At 37.1% G+C, this 22,537-nt stretch overlaps 1 protein-coding gene across 1 annotated transcript in view; it reads left to right on the forward strand.

Annotated features, from left to right (window-relative positions):
• Window positions 1-22,537, forward strand: part of LOC127581007 (amyloid beta precursor protein binding family B member 2-like) — a 217,935-nt gene that overhangs the window by 182,535 nt on the left and 12,863 nt on the right. The window contains 1 exon segment of the mRNA XM_052035069.1: window positions 20,310-20,424. Within this exon segment, the coding sequence (XP_051891029.1) occupies window positions 20,310-20,424 (115 nt within the window).

Consider the following 22,537-nt stretch of genomic DNA (forward strand, 5'->3'; position numbering starts at 1 on the left):
GTAAACTCCACACAGACAGCGCCAGAGGTTAGGATTGAGCCCATGTCATTAGAGCTATGAGGTGGCAGCTGTTCTAATGGCACTATTGTGCCATCTGAATTGTTTCTTTGTTGCCATCTCATCATTAATTCTAGCATCCCAATCCATTTATTTTTCGCTCTCTGTTTTTTGAATGAAACCGGTATTAAACTACACAAGTTATATTTTATAAATGAGAAAAGAAACAAAATTGTAATGTCATAGTACTTTGCAAATGTGATAAAGCATTTTTCCTCTCTCGTTGAACTCGTTAATTTACAGAAATATCTCCAGCAAATTTGAAAGTGACTATTCTGCTTGTAGTAACAGATTTGTAAAAATTATGACTGTAGGATGTACACAGCATTGAGAAGAGGTTTTTCTACACTTGCAGCACCTGTTTGTAATCAGTAAGACATCAGAGGATGTAACTAGGCTACTGTCTGATATGGAAGTGCAGAGAGGCTGAAAGAAATTGGATCAGCATATTAATAAATGAATAAGCTGTCATTCTCGGGAGGTTCTCCACAGTTCATTGAAGTACATGGCTATATCAGGAGCACTCAACATCACCTGATGCATACCAAAGCCTGTGGGAATTATTCTAGTCAGCGTGTTGTCTGTAGTGTGAAGGCATCTGACGTGCTCGGCAATTTAATTCCTTTCCGCTGCAGTAATTGAAGCGGGTAAGAGAGGAAAATTAATAGCAGCATGCTACACAGAGCAGTTTATTTTCTCTTTAGACCTTCTGCAAGATACCATGTGCTAGACTGAAATGAAGATTGCACTTTCTAGCATGATAAAGAAATACATTTGCAATCCCCTAGGCTGGCAGTTCTCTAACACAGAGAGATATATTTGCAGTACTGTAAGTACTTGGAGCATGTTATTTTTCCACATTGTATGGTACTGATGATTACAATAGTGCATGATGTAACTCGTATATAGTACTACCTTTCTAAATAATGGCCAACTTTTTGGCTTTAACTGTGCTGTAGTGGTGAACATACATAAAGGATGTTTTCATTGAGTGCTGTTTTGGATGAGAATGCATTGGTAAAAATGTCCATGGTTATGTCAGAGGTTAAATTGAACAATTGCAATAAACCACCTGAAACTCAATTAAGGCAGCTGCTGGCAGTGTGCAGCTGTGTTGCGGTTGTTTGGGCGATCGGTGCCAAGATTGAGGTTTGAGAGATTTAACTGTAATGGATTTGTGAGGTAAGGATATTGTGTGCGAAATGTGAGGCTCTACAGTATAGTGCACTGGACTGTTTTAAAAAAAACAAAAGGTCACTCCTTTGTGAAATGGAAAATAAAATCCCTGGGAGTAATTGCAGTCACTTCATTACCAATCTGGCACAACGTGTCACTAGACGTTGAGGTTTAAAACAGCAGCATATTTGTCTGAAAGCCATTTAATTTCCTGATGGGTGGTTCACTGTTCAAACTCGTTCAATATTGACGAAAGGATTTCCATATAGTTTAATCTACTTCTTTAAAATTGTGTCAGGTCACATGTTCTGAAGGATCTGCAATTAGAATGAAGGAAACTATGCAGAATAATTGTGTTTTATTAAATGTGAGCAGTGTGGCTTTGAGAAAATAGTGTTTTGAATGTTTATGCCCTGCTTCTATTAGTGACTGGATCTTTGATTACGATTTAAGTACTGCTAACACTCAGTCTGTACATGACATTTCAGATTGATGAATTTGAAAACTAGTGCAAGCACTTTTCCTTTGTTTGCTGCCTGCAGATGGATAATTATTTTTCCAGGGACTTCTGTTTTAATGCTTTGCGTTCACCTTTTATAGAAATGTGTAGATAAGTACTTTTTGTGGATTGGTGGATGGGGAATTAGATTATTTGGGAATTCTATCCAGTATTGGAAAATAAGCCATTTTAATGAATATTGCCTTTATTAGGATTAGAATTTAGAGATTTCAGACTTTTCTTCTCAAATGCATTGTTGTAAAGCTTCTTCCTCTATTGTTATTTTAAATGTGTATTAGTTCTCGTATGATTTATGTATGTGCATGTTTTGTATAGGTATGATTCTCTAAATTTTCTCAGTCAGCTTGGTAATTTCAGAACTTTTCTTCCCCCTTTGTTTTCTTGGCATCTCTTCTGAATATGTTGACGTGCTAGCGGTTGTATTGTTCATTCTCATTGTAGGATTTCTTGGAGCATTTGTTGAATAATGTTCTGACCATATGATATGGAATCATGTGATATTGGTTCATATGACATTAATATTATTGGATTGATCTTCCAATCTCTGGTTCCCCTGTAGTTGAGACTCATAGTGATTTTTGTAGAAGCAGCTGTTAACATAGGATACCTCCAGTGAGTGGACTAAGAGAGAAGCTGAAGGAGTTACACCATAGGAGGAAACCATTTGGGTGCTGGTCCTGCCGGTTTAACATGTATTTATCTTTACTTTTAAAATATTTTTGAAGCACCTTTTTTTAATCATCAATTATTGGACCTTCTGTGCTGTCCAGTTATTTTCCTCATTCAAGGAAATATGATAGCTGAGGATGTGTCTAAACCAATGCTTGTATCATTTGTAAAATGACTTTATCAATGTTCAATGCTATAGAATCAATCTGAAAGCTGGTTGTTATTTGTAATTGTCTGACCATATTGTCAGGCAATCCACACGTTGTGAATTTCCTACTTTTCAGTAGAGTAATGTTTTTATTGATCAAAAACTGCTAATCATTTTCTATTTTAGTCACTCACCACAATGCTGCATTAAATAATCTTGGGATAAACACAGAATGAGGCCTTTTGGCCCACTGTGTCCATACCAGGTGAAGAAGTGCCATTTAGACTAATCCCCTTTCTCAGCTGGTGGTCCTTAGACTTGTGGGTTACAATATATCAAGTGCTCATTTAGTTACTTTGTAAATGAGGTAAAATGTTTTTGCTTCCATCAATCTTACAGGCAGTAAGTTTTGGAGCCCCCACCCCCGCGACACGTTGCGTGAAGCAACTTCTCTCAATTCTCCCCTAATCCTTAAATCTACACTCCTTTAGTGATTTATCTCTGCCAAAGATATTAGTCTTTTCTATTCACTCTATCTAAAACTCTTATGCACCTCTGTCAAATCTCTCCTCTGGTATCTCTGTTCTAAAGAGAACAAACCCATTCTTTCCCTATATTTAAACGTCCCCAGGACTGGCAACACTCTCATAAATCTTCTCTGTATCTTATCTACTGTTAAAACGCACTCCCTGTGATGTGGTGACTAGAACTCTAGCTGTGGCTTCACTACTATTTCATAAAAATTTCAACATAACCTCCATGCTCTTATATTCTGTGCCTTAGCCAATAAAGGAGATTATTCTCTATCCCCCTTATCCAACCTCAATGATGCATGGATATGACTTTTACAAACCTCTGTTCATGTACACATCAGGACACCCTACATTTTATTCTCCAGTCCATTGTCTTTATTTCACTCCTCAAATGAATTACCTCCCATTTCTCCATCTTATATTCCATTTTTGCTCAGCTGACCAATCCATTGCAATCTTTTTATATTCTAGGGCTCTCAAGCAAATGGCCAAATTTTGTATCATCTGCAGATCTGTTAATCATGCCCTTCTGTTTAAGTCTAAAGAATATGTTGAGCTTCTAGCTACTCCCATGACATTTTAAACAAAGGAAAATATTTGAGTTCAGTGTTAAAGCACTAGTCCAGTTTCTATTTGACTGTCTTGTTTCTCCTGTGCAGAATTAATATTCTACCTGAATTTGTTTTTTTTAATTACAACAGATCTTCTTTTCAATTAGTTCCAAAATCAAGAATGTTGCTTTGAAAAGCAGGTCAGTGGGAAGAAATAATGTGTGGCAATGTAGGAACACTGATAATTATTAATAAATGAAGATCATTTTGTGGTTTTTACAATAAAAGCATTCAAGCAGTGCTTGAGGTTTGGTTGTCAAGATCTTTTCTGAATATTCACTTTGGAAAAGTCTTAGGATTCTGCTCCACCCAACTTGGAGGAAGAATGAGGAAAGAACCTCCGTTTATGTATAACATTTCACAACCTCAGGACATTGCTGAATGGAAAAACCTCTCTAAATACTGCTCTGAAGTGTCAGCCTTGATTTTCTGTTCAAATCTCTGGAGTGAGTTGAACCCTAATGATCCTTCTAAATATAGTGACTTGCCCTGGGGTACAGTTGCTTGGGTTGGAATTGCCTTTTGGTACCTTCCCCAAGTAATCACTCCCCCTGTGTGAACCGAGACTGTGCATGCAAAAGGCTGATTGCAATCTTGTTTTAATCAATGAAGCAGCAAGACTAGGTTTGTTGTAGATTAGTGATCAAATCAGTTGATAATTATTTTGTTACAGTCCCAATATTACAACTAAACCATTAAAATAATGATCCCCAAAAAAGCATGTGTTACGCCCTGCATGTTCAAGTTCAGCTTGCCCAGATTCATGCAGAAAATTTATTGGAGCTTCTTATTGCAGTTAATGTAAAGGTTTGAGTTGGTGCAGATATTTAGTAAAACGAATGGTTATGAACTTTGAAAAGTATCGCATTTATGAAATTCCATTGACCAAGGCCAGGGACGCAATGCTACAAATGCTTGAGACTGATCCCTCCAAATTTGTGGTAGTCCTGAGAGACCTGCCATCCAGGGTTCTTCAGGACTTTCCTATTCAACAGCTCCCCACATGCAGCATCTATGCACAGCTGAGCAAAGCTTGAAGGTTCTGTGGCCTCCTGTATGGACCTTCCATTGCTGCCTTATCTTCACTAGCCGATATCAGAATCAGGTTTATTATCACTGACATACTGTATGTTGTGAAATTTGTTGCTTTTTGGCAGCAGTATAGTGTAAGACATAAAAATTAAAAAAATAAATAAATAGTGCAAAAGAGGAATAACGAGGTAGTGTTCATGGATTCATGGACCGCCGTGTTCGTGTGCAATAAGCGAGTTACGAGTTTAAAAACACAGCCACCTTACCAAACTCGCATAAGTGTGAATAATCAAGCTGTGCACAGTAGGCATTTGTCCAGAGCTGGTAGAGCCTCCTAAGTGATTTATCTCCTCTGAGAGGGAATCACTGTCGTCACATTACTGCATTTCCAGAGGAATAAGTTAGAGCCATGTGGAAGATTCATAAATTAAAATGCCACGATAGGACACATGCAGACTGATGATCTTAAAATCATTCACTTTTTACTTGTTGTTGACTTCAAGTCTGCATGGCTGTTAAATGCGATGTGGTTGTCCGACATTGAATTCTGTCTTCAGGTAGCTGTGAGACTAACCTGTCTCTGATGGATATGTACTTGGACATCCTTGTTATTTCTAGGACACTCTCCTCTGCACATGTACTGTAAGTGTTGAGATCTATGGAGGACCACTGCAGTTCTGTGTCATCTAGACATTCTGTCCTCTCTTCTCCTGCTAGAAGAGACCTGTTGCTTGTGAGTAATGGCACTGGTTGAACAGATGGATTTAGAATGCTTATTAAGTAAATTAATGGGAAAAGCATGACACTGCATAAAGCTGAGGTTAAATGTTATTAGTGGCTGGACGAATGACGGTATGTTGACAATATAGATATTTAAGTCCTCAAAAGACTAAGTTTAATGAAATGAGTTGACGTTAGAAGGAAGATTGAGGCAGTTAGATTGATATGCACTTGGGGATGTTGAAGAATGTGGCAATCTACTTGTCTTTCCTGATCTGATGAGGTAATTTAACTTGCTTTTTGCACTGAATAGAGAATAAAGGATCTACATTCCTGATGGTCAATTCCCTGCTTCCCCGACAGATTCTTCCTCCTGTTACTCGAAAGACAATACCCCTGCAAGCCCTTATCAGCCACTGTCATAACAATTAGTGAGGTTCTGGCAACTTTAGTTCTTTCACACACCATTTTGTTCATGATATTTGCTCTCCAGGCAACCCTTCAATTCAGCAAATGTCTTCTTTATAATGTCCTTTAATTAGCACAACTGAAATGAATCATCATTATCATCACCATGACTGCTCAACATAATTGGTCAGGAAACCCAGAAATAATACATTTATGGTGTGGCTAGGTAAAAAAGGAACTGGAAAAAGCATAACAAAAATTTGCAGATTTCTACAATCTGAACTGCAATGTTCCCCACCCCTACTTGTTATCATTTCACTGAGTGGTACAGTGAACACAGTATCATTGAGGGTCTCTTACAACTCTCAGATGCACAGTGAGCTAAATGCTCTGTGCTTGTATGAATTGTACACTTTAAAAGAAGATACCTTTGTTCTAAATCCATTCCAAAGTAGATGACTCGGATATCATAGTTTTCATTGAACCGAGGAAATGCTTTGTAGATTGTTCTGTTAATTGCATAAAGCATTGAGTAAAGCTTGCTACACGAGCCTTGAGCTCTGTTATGCATGAAAATTATATTAACTGCAGTAATGCAGATTATCCACAAATTGTTACTTTATAAATATATTATTCTTTCATTTGTTAGAGTTTATCCTTTAGATTTTTTTCCACTCCTTCAGTTCTGGCCCTTGGTTTATCTTCAATTTTGAACACCTCACCATTGGTGATAATGCCATGAGCTGGTAGAAATTCCCTTTCCAGACTTTTCCATCTTTCTACCTCCTTGCTTAAGGTGCAAATTAAAACTGACACCTTTCCTGGTACTGTATCTAGTTAAGTGTTAAATTTATTTTGATCATGTTCTGTGACATGCCTTCAAAGTCATAGAGCTCATAAAGATGTTATTGTTGTTGCTGTATCATAAGGGACAAGAAGCACTCGTATGTTTAATATCTAAACTGCAAGAGTTCATTCAAGGTGGCATATTGTAATTACAATTGGCCTCTCCACTGAGTATAATGGTGCTTAACACTTGAAGGAATAACAGGTTATGAAGAAAGTCGTCCTAGAAGTGTGATCATGTGAACATTGAGCAAGAGCTGGATGTGGTTTGCTAATGATGTCTCAAGCAATCTATCAGCCTCTAACATATAAAATGGTCACTTGGACATGGGATAGCAAGGCTATTGGAGTCCATAAAACCTTTAAAAAATGCCTTTATGAGAGGAGAGGAATGCCCTCCAAAAAGATCAAATATACATTTCATCGAAAGATGGTTTTTGTTGCTATTTTATGATGTAATGACCATTTAACTGAAGAATAATACAGATGTTGTTAATACTTATAACCTTTGCCACATTTCACGGCTGGGTCTATAGCTCTATGACCTTTATGTTCTCACAAACTACCTTGTTATGGCCTTGCACCTTATTGTCTGCCTGCACTGCACTTTATTTTGCATTCTGTTACGGTTTTCCCTTATACTCCCTAAATGCACTGCTGTAATGAAATGTACTGTTGTAATGAAATGATCTGTATGCATTGGCATGCAAAACAAAGTTTTTCACTGTACCTCGGTACACGTGACAATAATATACCAATGTACCAGCTTTTGGTACTTCATTTCAAATAAATCCAACTGGTTGCCTTTGGGAATCATGTCACCACTTTGGATACTGTACCTATCTTATTTAAAAGAATGTGATAAATAACCTGTTATTCCTTCACCTGTGGAAATAGTTATAAAATGTTCCAGTCTATCCATCTATCCAATGGCATTTGTTTAGATCAGAGTAAGTTAAATTGATCATAAAATTAAAGTAATATTTATTTATTTTAAAGAACATTGTTGCTGATAACCCATTATTTAATAAAAATTGTTTTCAAGTCAGGATCAGAGAGCTTGTAAAAAAAATATATATTTGTTTCTTAGAAATAATTATTTTACTTAAATTATCTTGCATGTCCACAAGGTTATATTCTGATAAAGATGGTTAAAGACACTTCAGCAGTGTTGTGAGAATCCTATTACATGCAGCAAGATATTGAATTCTATGTAACTGCACTTCAGAATGTGTTGCAAATTAGAAGCTGAACAAATCTTTGTCAAGTTATAATAATTACATTTAGCAAGCAAAACTGTCTCCATTGCAGGTACGATATAGCAATTTTCATTCATTGAACTGAATTATAAAGAAGTTTGACTTTTAATATTGGAGTTTCATGGCAGTGTGAATACACAAGGTTGTCTTACAAATAGGTTTCAGAAGGAAGGTGATGCTTAAAACAATGACCATTTTTAAAAGTAATTTGATAGGTTAATTTGATTAAATAACATTGCTTGCATTGTAATAAAAGGTCTTGGTTTGTGATTAGAGAGGTAAAATTCATAGAGAGGTAGACATAAGCAGCTTGTAAGATTTTTGAAGGAAAGGTGTTAAGGGCTTTCGCAGATGCAAAAAGGTCAAGAATGGTGAAGGACAATTGTTCATCTGTTTATGTCATGTAAGGTATACATTCCTGCAAAAGTAGGACGTTCTTTTTTTCTAATACTATCCAAACACAAATTTAACTGAATTAAATAGCCAAGAATGGTAATAACTATTGTGCATCCACCTTACTGTGAGAATTCATTTTAGTGCTTAATTGTTGGCTTCATCTCACCATTTTTTTCTCAGTTCCCCCTTCAGAGAAATTTAAACAGCATGCAAGCAAATGATATGAGTTTGAAAAAAAACTTACAAGCTTGAGTAGAGTGGGTACAGAATTTTTTTTTCCATTCATTGTAAAGTTTGGATATTCAAGCATTGTAAATGCAATTTTCTTTGGATCTTCTATCGCAATAACTGTTTGGATGTTGAAGCTTTGCATGAACAAATCCTTGACCAAAGTGGGGTTTGTGCACTCCCACCCACTGCTGAACCACGATATTCCCTGGCATGCATTGAACACACATCATTTAGCAGAAACAAATGTCACTCAGTTCGTAGGCCATTTGTGTAGCTTTATGATGCCCATGTGGTATTTCCTGATACGAGAAATGTATAGGAAAATTAAGTGAACAAGAATAGAAAATCCATGCTAAATGATCTGTATTCCACAGATATATATAGAATACATTTGGTATTCATTGGCCTAATTCCCATTATCACAATGAACTATGTGGAATACTCATTCATGGATAAAGTCCACAGTATATTCATTACTCCATACTCTCTTAAAATATTTCTGTTATATATAATTTATAATTAATGAAGGCTGTAAAGAAATCCCCAGGCTACTATTAAGTAGGTAATTATTAATGGTTTATGACCCAGAAATAGATTTATCCTTACAGCCATCTGATTGATGAATTGAGTATATTTCAGTTTCACCTGCAGCTATTGTCTTCGCTCGTTTAAGATTTTTCTTCAAACAAAGCCATATAGCTTTGCTTATTTAACAACCAACCACTTATAATTTGGGTTGATCCCATTTTTGAAGACTTGCATTTTAAAGAATAGCAGAATTTTTATGATCTCTGAAATACCATTAGTCTTCATCTTGGAAATGACAAGCGTGAAGTTGTTAACCTGAGTGGATCACTGACTATTGCTCTCAGCTCTACCTTTTCACGTTGTATGTTTTCCATCATTTAGGTAGGTGGGACTACTGTCCCCTAGTTTAATTTCTGTCCATTCACCCTGGGCCAAGGTAAGAACTGCAATGGCTTCTGTTCCTGCTTCTTCACAATTGCATCTTTGATAGCATCCACTTGGATATTGAAGGCTTGCATCATTACCTACCCCCTTCTCTATCTCATCTATGTGTTGGCTCTTGATGACCTTGACCATTGGATTCCACGTGTATGCTGATAACACTCTGCTGTACTTCAATCCTCTCATCTGTTTGTGAGACATCCTGTATGATGATCCAGTATTAAATGAGCAGAACTCTCTTCAAGAAACTGAAGTGATCACCTCCAGTCTTTGCATCAATCTTCATTCCCTACCTAAAGCCTCCATCCCCTTTCCTGGCGATTTTTCACCCCTGAACCACGCTGCCCCCTTGAACCTGTATTAGATCATTGGGTGAGCTTTTAAGCATACATCTGTTCCAGCATCAAGACTGCTGATCTCCTCCATAACACCACCTGACTGCATTCTTATATCATCTTATCTGCTACTGAAACCTTCGTCTGTGCTTGTGTTATCTCTAGACTTAACTATTCTAATCTGTTCCAGCGAGCATCCAAATTCTACTTCCTGTATCCAACCTGCTCACCAGGTTTCAATCAGCCATCCCTCCTTTGCTTGCTAATTAACACTGGTAGCCAGTCCATTGATTTCTTCACTTTAAAATTCACATCCTTTTTTTTCTCAAATTCCACCTCGCCCATGCCTATCTCTGTAACCTCGTTCAGCCATACAAACCCCACATCACAACACTCTCTCTCAGCCTTCATTAATAGTAAATTTTATGTAATGTTGCCTTCTGCAATCTTGCCTTCTGCAATCTTGCCTTCTGCATATGCCTGATGTTAATTACTTCACCTTTAACATCTCTGCCCGCAACTATCCAGGCCACATACCCTGGACTTTCTTGGAAACCTGACATCTCTCCACCTTTTTCTTCCTTTAAAATGCTATAAAATCTACTACTTTGAATAGAATACCCAAACAGTACACAGTGGTCAGCATCATATTTTGTTTGATAACATTCCTGTGTTAAGAATTATATGTAAATGCATATTGTTTTGTCCATCAAATACACAAACCATTTTTACTTAAAATTATGTTGTTGGGTTAGCTTTTTCATTACCAAGTAGAATTGTATCAAAGCACCATAATATAGAAGCAATATGCAAATGACGTGCTGGGTCCTTTCTTTCTACTGTATGTTATATTGAAATTGTGGTTAATCAATTCCCATACTTCTGTTTTCAACAACTTGTTATTTTACCTTGGAAATGCCTGGCTTTGTTTTGGATTAAAACTGCCTTGGAGTCAGTAATTTCCATGTCTTTGCATTTAAATCTCATTCACCCTTTTCACTCCCCCCACCCAACGCACCCTCCCCCCAACTGAATCTCAATCCCCCAAACTGAATTTCAGTCTAAATGTCAGAACTTAATCTTTATCTGTAACATTTTAGCTCCAGTATAGTTTGCAGCATATATTGTTGTAATGCATGTTGCCAGGCAACCTTTGGCAAATTAGTTGGTATGTCTGTGAACTACAAAAAAATTATTAGGTAAAGAAAGAAAAGGCAAAAGTTGGATATTTAAAAATAGATGTTGGAATTACACTACAGATCAATCTTTGAAAAACAAGAAGGAAAGCAGTTAACAATGTGGGTCGAGTCCATTTGTCATTGCTGCTCTTGTATGTACTGAGTAGTCCCCAAGGTTATACTGTTTCTCAGTATACAAGCATCATGGCTTGCTGTGCTTGCTTGGGCAATAAATCATAATTGTTCAAAAATGGGTGTAAAGCAGATAGTGTATTCCAACAGACACTGTCTATCCCCCGATTTGAGACGGTTCCAGAGTCAGGCATTGCCACTCACAAACACGGTACTACATATTTGCTTGGACACTGGAAGTAGGCAAATTTAAATAAAGTAATTAGAACAAGTAACTGACATGGAAGTTAGGCAATTGCACCAAAGAAAGAAGCAATTTTTTCTGTCTCCAACTTTTTAACTTGTATTTTATAAGTGGTAGAGTTTTCATTTCAGGCACATGGCCAATCCAGGCGTACCTAGGATAAAGCAGCCTACTCGGCTGATAATTCATACTCTCCACTAGTGGCATAGTTTGTATCATCTACACGATGCACATCAGTTGTTCTTCTAGGTTACTCCAACAGCGCATCCCAATCCAGTAATCTCTATCAGACCCAAGAATGACAAGGGCAGTAGGTGCATGGGAACACTACCAACTGAAGGTTTCCCTGCAAATTGCATACCATCCCGATTTGGAAATATATCACTGTTCCTTCATCATTACTGGGTCTGAATGGCTGCAGCAATTCAAGGTGGCTTGCCACCACCATCTGAAGTGCAATAAATCTTGACCATGCCACCAATGTTTACATTTCCAAAAAATTTAATAAATATCAAAGCAGCTGAAATTTTGCTAGTTTTCACATTTTTTTCCTCTCATTTCCACTCTAACTCATTTGCACTGGCTGAACTTATCATCTGCCATTAACCAGCAGAATCACATGGTGTTTTTAAACATTGTTTGTTTTAAAACGTGTTCCGTGATATGTTTAAGGGTGCCAGGTAGTTGTAGTTTTATTAAGGGAGCTGAATGGCAGTTTATCACAAATTGCCATATTTAATCAAATATCTAATTCATCGCCTGCAGATAGTTCAATTTTAAATAACTGAAAACAAAAAAAACACATATAAGTATTTACTAATTACAGTTTCCTGAAAAACTAAAATATATTTTCAAATGTTTTAAAAACACATTTTGATATCCTACCAGTCAAAATAAATATGGAAACTTAAAATAGAAACAAATGTGCATGTCATTTTAAAAGTTGCTTTGAAAACTCACAAACAATTTGAGTAGGTGGAGACTTTTAACTTGAAATTAATTCAGTCTTGGGTAAGCCATTTTGTTGGCAGGGCCAGTAATTGGCACAATTTTGTTTATCCAACTTGTACGAAAGATCATCTGAATTTGATTCTTGCTGGATGCATAACCATGCATTCAGGGCAAATTGTGTTGACAGAACATCCCAATGTAGTGGAAACTCCAGGCAAGAAGATTACGCAGCCTACAAATGATGAAGTAAGGAGGTGGATTTAGGATTGTTTACAAGTGAAATTTGCTGGGCATTCTCATGTGCATTCCATGTATGAAACAGATAAAAATGTAAACACCAAATTTTATGCAAGATTCATTGTCACATTCTGCTCAGATTTTCCTAAATTATTATTCTGTTTGAAAAATAGAGCTGGCTTTATTCACTAGTTTGTATTGGTGTATTGGTAATGTTTTAGCAACCAAATATGGGAACTTAATTGTGGGAAATCATTGAATGATTTGATTGTGATTTACTGTCATCATCTAGGTTTATAAATTCTCCAGTTGTTCATTGCATTCTTTCTGATTTCTTTCCTCTGCTTTCCTGGACTCAGAGAGAGGTAATTTTTCCTATTTTTTTGAAATAATTCATACTTCAAGGGGAGAGATTGTGCTACACTTAGTTCTGCAAGTGTGAATAGATGAGTTTTTAAATCTGTACTTGAGTGAGAAAATGCCATTCAGCCTGTCTTAATTCAGTATTTTGTTCCGGCTTCAGGACTTTTTCCTTCATTATGACAATAGGAAACTTCATGGTATGGAAGAGTTATCAGACTTGCTGATCGTTACAGAGTCGATCCAAGCGTCATTATAGAACCAGTTGTGTTTTAAAGTTCTTTCACTTCACAATACATCTTTACCAGGAGCAAGGAATACCATTAAATAACTTATTCGGAAAACACCTAATTTTGAAATGAATAAACATATGTTTGGTCAGGGCGATGCTGTCATTAGCGAATAAAGCCAGTTAATTGACCTTAAGAAGCTATTTAATATAATTCTTCCGAACATAAAATGTTGAACATTTTATTTGCATTTCCTTCCCACATTCCTGAAGTCATTGATTTCATCCTGGGACATGACTCCAAGATGTGTTGTCCTCTGATAAGCAACAGCTGATGTCTTTGCTTGTATCCACACTTTTCAGCATTGATCACTGAATAATGGCTTGCTTTGGAACACACAACTACTTTATTTTTGCTTGCCTTAATGCTACTTACAATTGACTTGAGTTGGTTTTAAAGCAATGCTCCTGTGCTCATTTTATCTTAGACTTTATTATATTAATGTGCAAAATAATATTCAAAGAGTAATAATTACAAATTCAATCTAATTATGTATGAGGTAAAAGTTTGGGGGAAAGGATTCGTCCTAATGAATTGTCCTAATGACTGAAAGCTAGAAATTGACAGTGAATTAATTTAAGAATTGTGAATTATCTTAACAATTGCCTTAAGAATTCTCTAATTATTTAGAATGTTGTTATAAAGATTCAGTGCTTTTTCTTAGCAATGATATAGTAAATTATGTCCATAGGCATGTATATAGTCCTGGGTGTTTAAATTTACAGTTTTCTGGTTTAATTACGTGCTGCATGAAATTCATCTCTAATTCTGTGTTTGCAAATCACAGCATGATTAAAAAAAAGATTTCCTCCCCCACATCATTTGCTAGTCAATCAAAAGATGTGTTTTGAGATTGCTGCCATAGAATTTGAGAGAAAATCCTAAAATAAATCAGGAAGATCTTTTATTTGAGGTAGAATTAGAAACATTAAGCTTTCTAAATTCCTGTAGGGGCCAGGGTAGGTGAACAGATGAATTTGTCTATTGGAACAGCACTTGACTATCTTTCTTCACTCTCATGGCAGTTGCTCTCAAATTTAGTCCTGAAATTTTCAGCTCATCAGTTGTGTCACTTAAGAACCTAAGTACTATGTGTTGACTCTTCAACCCCTAGAGTCTGCTTCGTTGCTTAGTGAGATTGTGGCTGGCTTTCTACCTTGACTTCACCTTCGCTCACCATTCCAATATCCCTTGATACCATTAATGTGCAAAAATCTGTTGTTCATCCACGCCCTCTGGGATAGCGAATGCGAAATATTCACAACCTTAAAGTGGAGAAATTCACTCTCGATTGGGAAACACTTATTCTGGGACTATGACAAATGCCACTCCCACCAATCTTTTCCTGCAACATCACCCCACCTCTCCCCTCCCCCAAAAAAAACCTCCCACCATCAGTTCTCCCCTGCCAGGGAAAACATCTTCATGGTATTTATCCTGTCAACCACTTAAGGGTCACGTTTTATCCTTCTAAGCTACAGGAGAAGATACAAAATTACCACTGAATCTCTTCCTATATGATAAAGCCCTTCATAACAGAAATCAGTGCACTCCTGTTAAGACATGGTTGCTTAGAAATCTTAGTACACCCATCTGGTTGAGCTACAGTGGCACTGATGTGATGGGCCAATGAATGCTTTTGGTTGTAGTGCTACTGTATGAAGCTTCCATTGTGCCTGAGGCCTTGGGCAGACATTGCACATACTCGTAAGTGAAAAGGTGTCATTCAGTAACTCTTCCCTCAGGTCATCGACCACTGACCCAGTCAGTGGAACAAAGATGGTGTGATCATGCTGATCTTCAAGAGAGTATAGCAAGCCAAAGAAAGGATAAAAATTTAAAGAGGTGTGTCACAAGTAGAATACTAGTTGTTGCTGCATTCCAGAAACATCAACTTGCATTTGTATGGCACCTGTACTATTTAAAGAGATTCCAAGGTACTTCACAAATAGACAGTGCTGATCACACTTGGAACTTGACCTACAAATACCATATGTAATATTATCATTTGGATCAGGGAAATATTCCAGGATACTCAGATATAATGTTAGCTGTAGAGTGGTTCAAGTAACAATGGTGTCATTGAAGTTGGCTGCTTAAGTGAAAAATGATTTTAAGCCGCTCTATTTGCTATAGTAATAAAGGCATCAATGTTATGGTGTGTAATACTTGCAAAAGATTCAAGCAGAATGAATTTGAAGCTTAAAAGAGAGCAGGTGTTTCCATATTTTTAATTATACTTGAGACCAAATAGCTATTTTCAGGAATACCAGGCAATTACCAATAAGTCGACACCATTATATACAAATTCCTTTTTTGTACTGCATGTTTCTTGTCTTTGATATGAGTCATTTATTCAAGTAACAGGAACAGGTAGCATTGATTAGTAACAATGGTTTTAACTGCAGTTAGTACAGCAGGTGATGTTGTATTAATCGTGATAAAGACAGTCAGAAAGTTATTGTAGGACATAAATGTAAAATAAGAGGATACATTTGGGTAATTAGTGTGTATAGACTGAATTCCAAGTGCTTTTTGTTCAATATGAACATGATGGATGTCCGTGACTGAATCCAAATCCTTGTTTTACTTGCATGCAAAAACTTATCTGCATTTATCCCAGACTTTCTAAGAACAGGCTGAAGGGAATATGGTCAATTGTCTGGGGAAAAAAATAACCTGCAAAGCCTGAGCGTGACAAAAGAACAGTGTCAAGAGGGATAGAATAATCTGAAAACTGAGATGATTAAGTATTGTGAACACTGGATAACTGCATATACTGTCTCTTGTATATTTTGTTAGTGTTCATATATTTACAGTTTTTGCCGAATCAAAGATTCTACAATCAAAGAGAAAGAAAGGACTGTAGATTCTGGAATCTAGATGAAAAAACAACAAGATGTTGGAGGAACTCAGCAGGTCAGGCAGCATCCATGGCACTCCATGAATGCTGCCTGACCTGCTGAATTCCTCCAGCATTTTGTTGTTTTTTCATTCTACAATCAAATCTTTTTTATATATCAGCAAGGGTTTCAGAGAAACTAAATTATTAGCTGTACTTTTTTTTACCATGGATGTTAAAGTGGGACTGATTTAGAAGCAGCACTTAAAGTATTGTTGCATCTTGACTGCATCACATGACAGTGCCAAGAGCCATTTTAATTTAGCAACAACAATTCTGGTGGAAAAATCCGAAATAGGCTTGTCCATTTTAGTTTTCTTCATGTGACATGTTCATTTTCTGTCCTGTCATACATTGATAATCTTGATCTATAATTAATTTCATTTAAAGTACAGAAATATTTGAAAATTAGTCTTTTTACAAGTTATGAGGGGTCAAATGTTTGAATTAGAAGTTTATATAATAGTATCCTCATTCCGCCCAAGATTATGCTTGAAATTCCAGATGAAGCTCATTATTACACACTTTCTTAAACTGCAGGAAGCTGCATAAAATAAAACTCTGAAGCTATTATAAACAGGGTTCAATCTTTATATATGATTCATCATTTAAAATGTATTACATTATGATCATTACTTTTGCCACTCTTGTCTTATTCCCTTTGTCTTGCCTTTGCAAATGTGCAGAAACAGCCTAGTGATGTGACAACTCCTTCAAGAAGCTGAGCTTTTGATTTTGCTTTCTGCTTCTGCACAGCAGCAGCCAAAATGTGTGGATCTGGTTCTTTAACCCACTACCTCGGTGATTTAACTAACAGGGATATTAAAGTTTTGCTGACTTCCATTTGAGAAAACCTTCAGCTCTAACTCAATAATTGTTTCTTTTCTTTGAAAATGCATTTCATGTTTTACTATGAATGCTGCGAATGCCAAAGTTGAAAATCTGGTCTAGTTAGAACTTGAATATTCATGCACATCTTTACAACAGCCCCATTTGGCTGTAAAAAATCTGTTTGAAATCCAAACTGGAAATTAAGTAAAACAAAATGCAAATGGAATTAGGGGCCTGAGCCATTTTTATCAAGCTCTGTGAGGGACGCTCCTTTTGACTTTTGAACATCAGCACTATCTGAACAAACTTACAATGTGCTAGCAAAACAGTTGAGATAGTATTACTTATGGTAAGAGTATCGTGTAGTTTGGGTAATCAGAATATTTAACAATAAAACTAGGGTTTAACAGAATGCTTAAATAATCAGAGTTCTATTTTTGATTCCATACACAAAAAAGGGATTTATAGTTTGCTCTAAATGTTTATTAGGTACATGAACTTGATCACTTATGGGATGTTCCACATTAGCCTAATCTCTTGTTACTGCCTCCTGATATTAGCTAAGCAGTTTAATGTTTCAGAAGGCATTCAATAAATAGCCTCAGAGAGGTTCTCTTGTTCAATTACATTAGTAGGTTGTAGGAAGGATGGGCCATTGGTCCAATTTTATGATAATGTTTGTTTTCTTTATTATCTGAACATTGCTACAAATTGGTTTCCTTCTGCCCTGAGGTTGATGGATTTTTTTTATGAGTCAGTTACCTAATTTTCTGAATTGATTTTGTATATCAAATTAATCCTCAACATCAAGCCAAATGTTGACCTATTTTAAAATGTATGCCTTTTAATCCAGGGTTTTCAATATCAGGAACGTGCAAAGAGTTTGGATGTGAATCTCACTTTCTTTTTTCCATTAAAACTGTACAGACCCTGTTTTGCCACAGAGGTAGCCTATGGGTATTTCCACCGTTATTCAGTTAAGGGATGAAGAGGCTAAATGAAGCTTCACCTAGTGCCTTCTGACAAGTAGCCTCTTATGGTCGTTATGATGTTCTTCACAGTGTTTGCTTTAACGTTACCTGGGAGGATTGGGGAGGTAGATTCAAAGACCCGCTGTTCCTTAGGAATCACGTTTTTTCTGTATAATGTAGTATAGAGGATTGTAAAGTCCCCAGTAAAATTTACTGTACAGCATATATGTACTGTGATAAACTCTGTGAATACAGAACAATCTGCTGCAATCCCCAGTTTTACTTATAAACAGCTGTTAGCACAGATTTAAATGGCTTGCAGTAATAAATCACATGATAGGGCAGTGCTTCAGGACAAGGGTTCAGAGAAAGCAAGCTGCAGATTGTTATGCTCGTCCTGTTGCATGTTAGTTTGGGATGGGAAAATAGTTCTCTTTAAACATGACCACTTTTACCATTGTGCCATCTTCCTTTTGCCATTTTAAGAAGCCATTTGTTATAGAATTACAGTTTAGCAAAAGTTTAAAAAAACCAAACCTGTTCACATGAAATAATTAAATAAATTAGCCTTTAAGCTACATAGTCCATCTGGTTTATAGTTTGTTTCCTGTGGGTGGTAATTTACCATTGGTGATGTCAGTACAGGAATACTAAATGTATTCTGATAATGGTTCTCTGTCTGCTGCTTTGGCAGTTTGATGCCTGTGCCAAAATAGTAGAGGGATGTTGTATAAACACGTTAAGCATTAGCCACCCATATTGTCACTATGCGTTTCCAGGCTTATAATTTACCTGAAAGCTATTTATATATGTGTATGTCAACAAAAGATCGTTAACAACTATTATTTTCAGTTATGCAATGGTGACTATGTCCTAGCATTGAAAATAGTACATGCATCTTCTCCCTAAATCAAGAGATGCATGTAAAATTTAACTCATGCTTAGTAGTACAAGAGGCAGTTTAAATCATAGTATTATTGCAGCAGTGTAGGAGACCATTTGGCCCATCAAGTCCATGTCACCACTTTGTAAGAGCAATCCAAATGGCCCTATTCCCTAGCTCTCATCCCATTGCCCTGTATTTCTATTTGCCAAACACCCATCCAGTTTCTTTCTGAAGATGATGGAATCACACCCGTGGCCCTTCAAAACAGTGCCCTCCAGATCAAAACCATGTTAGAAACTTTCTCTGCATACCTCATTGGCTTTTATGTTAATCTGACTTCTGGTTCTGCCAATGGATATAGTTTCTTTCACTATCTGGACCAAGGATGTTCATACTTTGGACAATGAATCTAGTTTCACCATCAGCAAATCTTAGATTAACTAATTAAGAGGATGGCAGGGGACCTGTTGTAGAAAGGATTACCTGGTGGGTTGGGCACATGATGACTGGGAAAGGGCAATGAGGCAGATAATGAGGTGGGATGGAGGGAGGGTGATAGGAGGGCAGGTTCTACAGGTTGGGAGAGTGGGGCTTTCTGCTAATTGTGTAGAATCAGAAATGTACAGCACAAAAGTGGGCCCTGTCAGCCCACCTCATCCATGCCAAACATCATGACTGTTTTTGCTAATCCCGTTTGTCTGCGTTAGGCCCATATCCCTCCACTCCTTTGCTATTCAAATACCTGTTCAAACACATTTTAAATGTTGTAATTGTATCTGCTTTCACTACCTCCTCTGGCAGCTCATTCTAGATATTCACCTCCTTCTGTATGGGAAAAACTTGCCCCTCGGATCTCCTTTAAATTTCTCCCCTTAACATCTTAAACCTCTGCCAGATATGGACTTCCCTGCCCTGGGGGGAAAAAAATTCTGGCTATCTATCCTATCTATGCCCCTCATAATTTTATAAACCTCTCTAAAGTCACTCCTCAGCCTCCTTCATTCCAGTGAGAATAATCCCAGGCTATCCGATCTCTCCATGTAACTACAGCCCTCCATCCCAGGCAACATCCTGTTGAATCACTTCTGTACTCTCCCTTTTACTACCACATCCTTCCTGTAGTGTGATGACCAGAACTGTAGGGTGGAGACAGGTATATAATTGGCGAGTTAGTCCAGTAATTGGAGAGTTGGTCCAGCAGATGATGAGGGATGGGGGAAGCTGAGAACATAGTTATTGCAGGGAAGATGGAGTGTAATCAGCAATGACAGAAAACTAAAGACATCTATCTGGGAAAGATAACAAAATGGTTTGACCTGAATGTGACACTCAAGGTTTGGGCAACCCTTATCTTTTAATGATTTCAAATATTTACGTGAAATATTGTAGCTAATGATTCATACTTTTCTCTGTGCAGGGATTTTGCTTATGTAGCAAGAGATAAAGATACACGAATTCTAAAATGTCATGTGTTCCGATGTGATACGCCAGCAAAAGCCATTGCAACCAGTCTTCACGAAATCTGTTCAAAGGTGAGAGAAATCTGATTCGCTCAAAATTCTCTAAGGGAATGACAAATACATTGATCCCTTGCCTTGAAAGTTGTTTGCATCATTAAGATTACTGAGTTTTCATGATTTAGTAAAGTGGCCATAAGGATAAAAGTAAATTGTTTTTGCTGAAAGTGGGCTATAGGTGCTAATCTTTTATAGTCTCATCTGTAGAAGGGAAAGTTAGCAACTTTGTGTTAATCACCTGAACCACTAAATTAAATTGAGGTAAAGAGTGAGAGTTGAGGTTAAACATTAGGTTTGCAATTTTATACAAATAACATACAGGTGTAGGCTGCAACTATACTGGAAGAGTCGATTGATATACCAAAGGTTGATGAAAGCACCACATGTCATTAGGATTACTTTAAGTCTACTTATTTTCCCTATATTTACAAATGTGAACAGAGCAATCTTTGACTGGTGAAAAATGGAAAGAATTGAAATAAATACTGAGAGGTGGAGGAACAGATATATAGACAGATTATGGAAAGATGCAGAAACAACAGGGTTGTCATTAGTGGTTATTGGAACTTCCTTAATGCAAGAGGCTTGGATGGGGCAAGATTTCTTTGGTGCATCCAAGAGGGGTTCTTGAAACAACATGCGGAGAGTCCAACTAGAGAAGAAAACATACTGGACCTGGTTTTCGGAAACGAGCCAGGCCAAGTAGTCGGTGAACATTTTGGGAATAATGACCGCAACACATTATGGAAGTTATAACTGGGAAATACAAGTCTTTATTCATACAGCAGATTTACTGGAGAGAGAATCTAACTCTTCTCACGCAATGTTTCATACTTTATGAACACAAAGATAACAATAAGTGATTAACTACATTTTCAATGGCTGTAATCACCTACTTAACTAACATTTTTGAATGTAGATAGGTAACTTTGCAGAATGACATATTTACAATGGGAGAACATCCCAACTAGCAGAACCCCTTTGAATATTCAAATATTAGTAGCTGATCCAGACACCCAAAATATACCTAATTTGTTACAGTGTTGAGGGATGACTCCATGAATTAACAACTAGCCAGAATATTAAGTGACAAAACAGACCTGTCCTGAAGTATGCATTAAGTGGCAAGGATATGCCCTTAACAATGCGATGGCCACTTAATGCCTTCTTCATCTCATCCTGAAGTTTTCAATGAGCTCCAGTTAACATGAATATTCGTCAATTGTCTTCCCCTGCATAGTTTCAATGTACAAATTCAGAGTGTTCCACACCCAGTGATGGGTTTCAATGACCCAAAGTGTCAGTTAAAGTTAAATTGTGAACGGGTTTTATTTCCTAAAGGCTGGTTCTGCAATCTCTCAGATCCTCATTTTAATTCATATCTACTATTCATAATTCCAGAATAATCCCTAACAATATTTTAAATTAGTTATGAGTAAGGATAAAATCGTAGGAAGGTACTAAACCCCCAGGGGAGGGCAAATTACGACAGGATAAGTTGGGAGCTAAGGGGCATTGATTGGCAGCAGCTGCTGTCAGACAAGTCCATGTCTGACATGTGGGAGTTGTTTAAAGACCAGCTGATCAGAGTTCAGGATCAGCATGTTCCGGTAAGGAGTAAGGACAAGGATGATAAGGTAACAAAACCTTGGATAACCCGAGAGGTCCTTAATTTAGTCAGGAAGAAAAAGGAAGCATACATAAAGGTTTAGGAAGCTAAAATCAAACTGGGCCCTTGTAGAAGATAAAGATAGCAGGAAAGTGCTCAAGCAGGTGATTAGAAAAGCCAAAAGGGGCCATGAAATGTACTTAGCGAGCAGGGTCAACGAGAATTCCAAGGAATTTTATAGTTATATTATGAAAAAGAGGATAACTAAGGAGAGGGTAGGTCCTCTCAAGGATAAAGGAGGGAATTTGTGCTTGGAGTCAGAGCAAGTGGCTGTGGTACGAACTGAGTATTTTGTGTCGGTATTTACCGAGGAGAAGGAATTGGAGGATAGTGAAAACAGAGTGGGGCATGCTAATATGCTGACTAAAGTTTTTTTTTAGCTGCAGCATAACTTCTTTACTCAACACTCCTACCAATGAAGGCAAGCATCTCGTATGCCTTCTTTACGACCTTATCCAC

Source organism: Pristis pectinata, chromosome 2, assembly GCF_009764475.1.
Source record: "Pristis pectinata isolate sPriPec2 chromosome 2, sPriPec2.1.pri, whole genome shotgun sequence".
NCBI lineage: Eukaryota > Metazoa > Chordata > Chondrichthyes > Rhinopristiformes > Pristidae > Pristis > Pristis pectinata.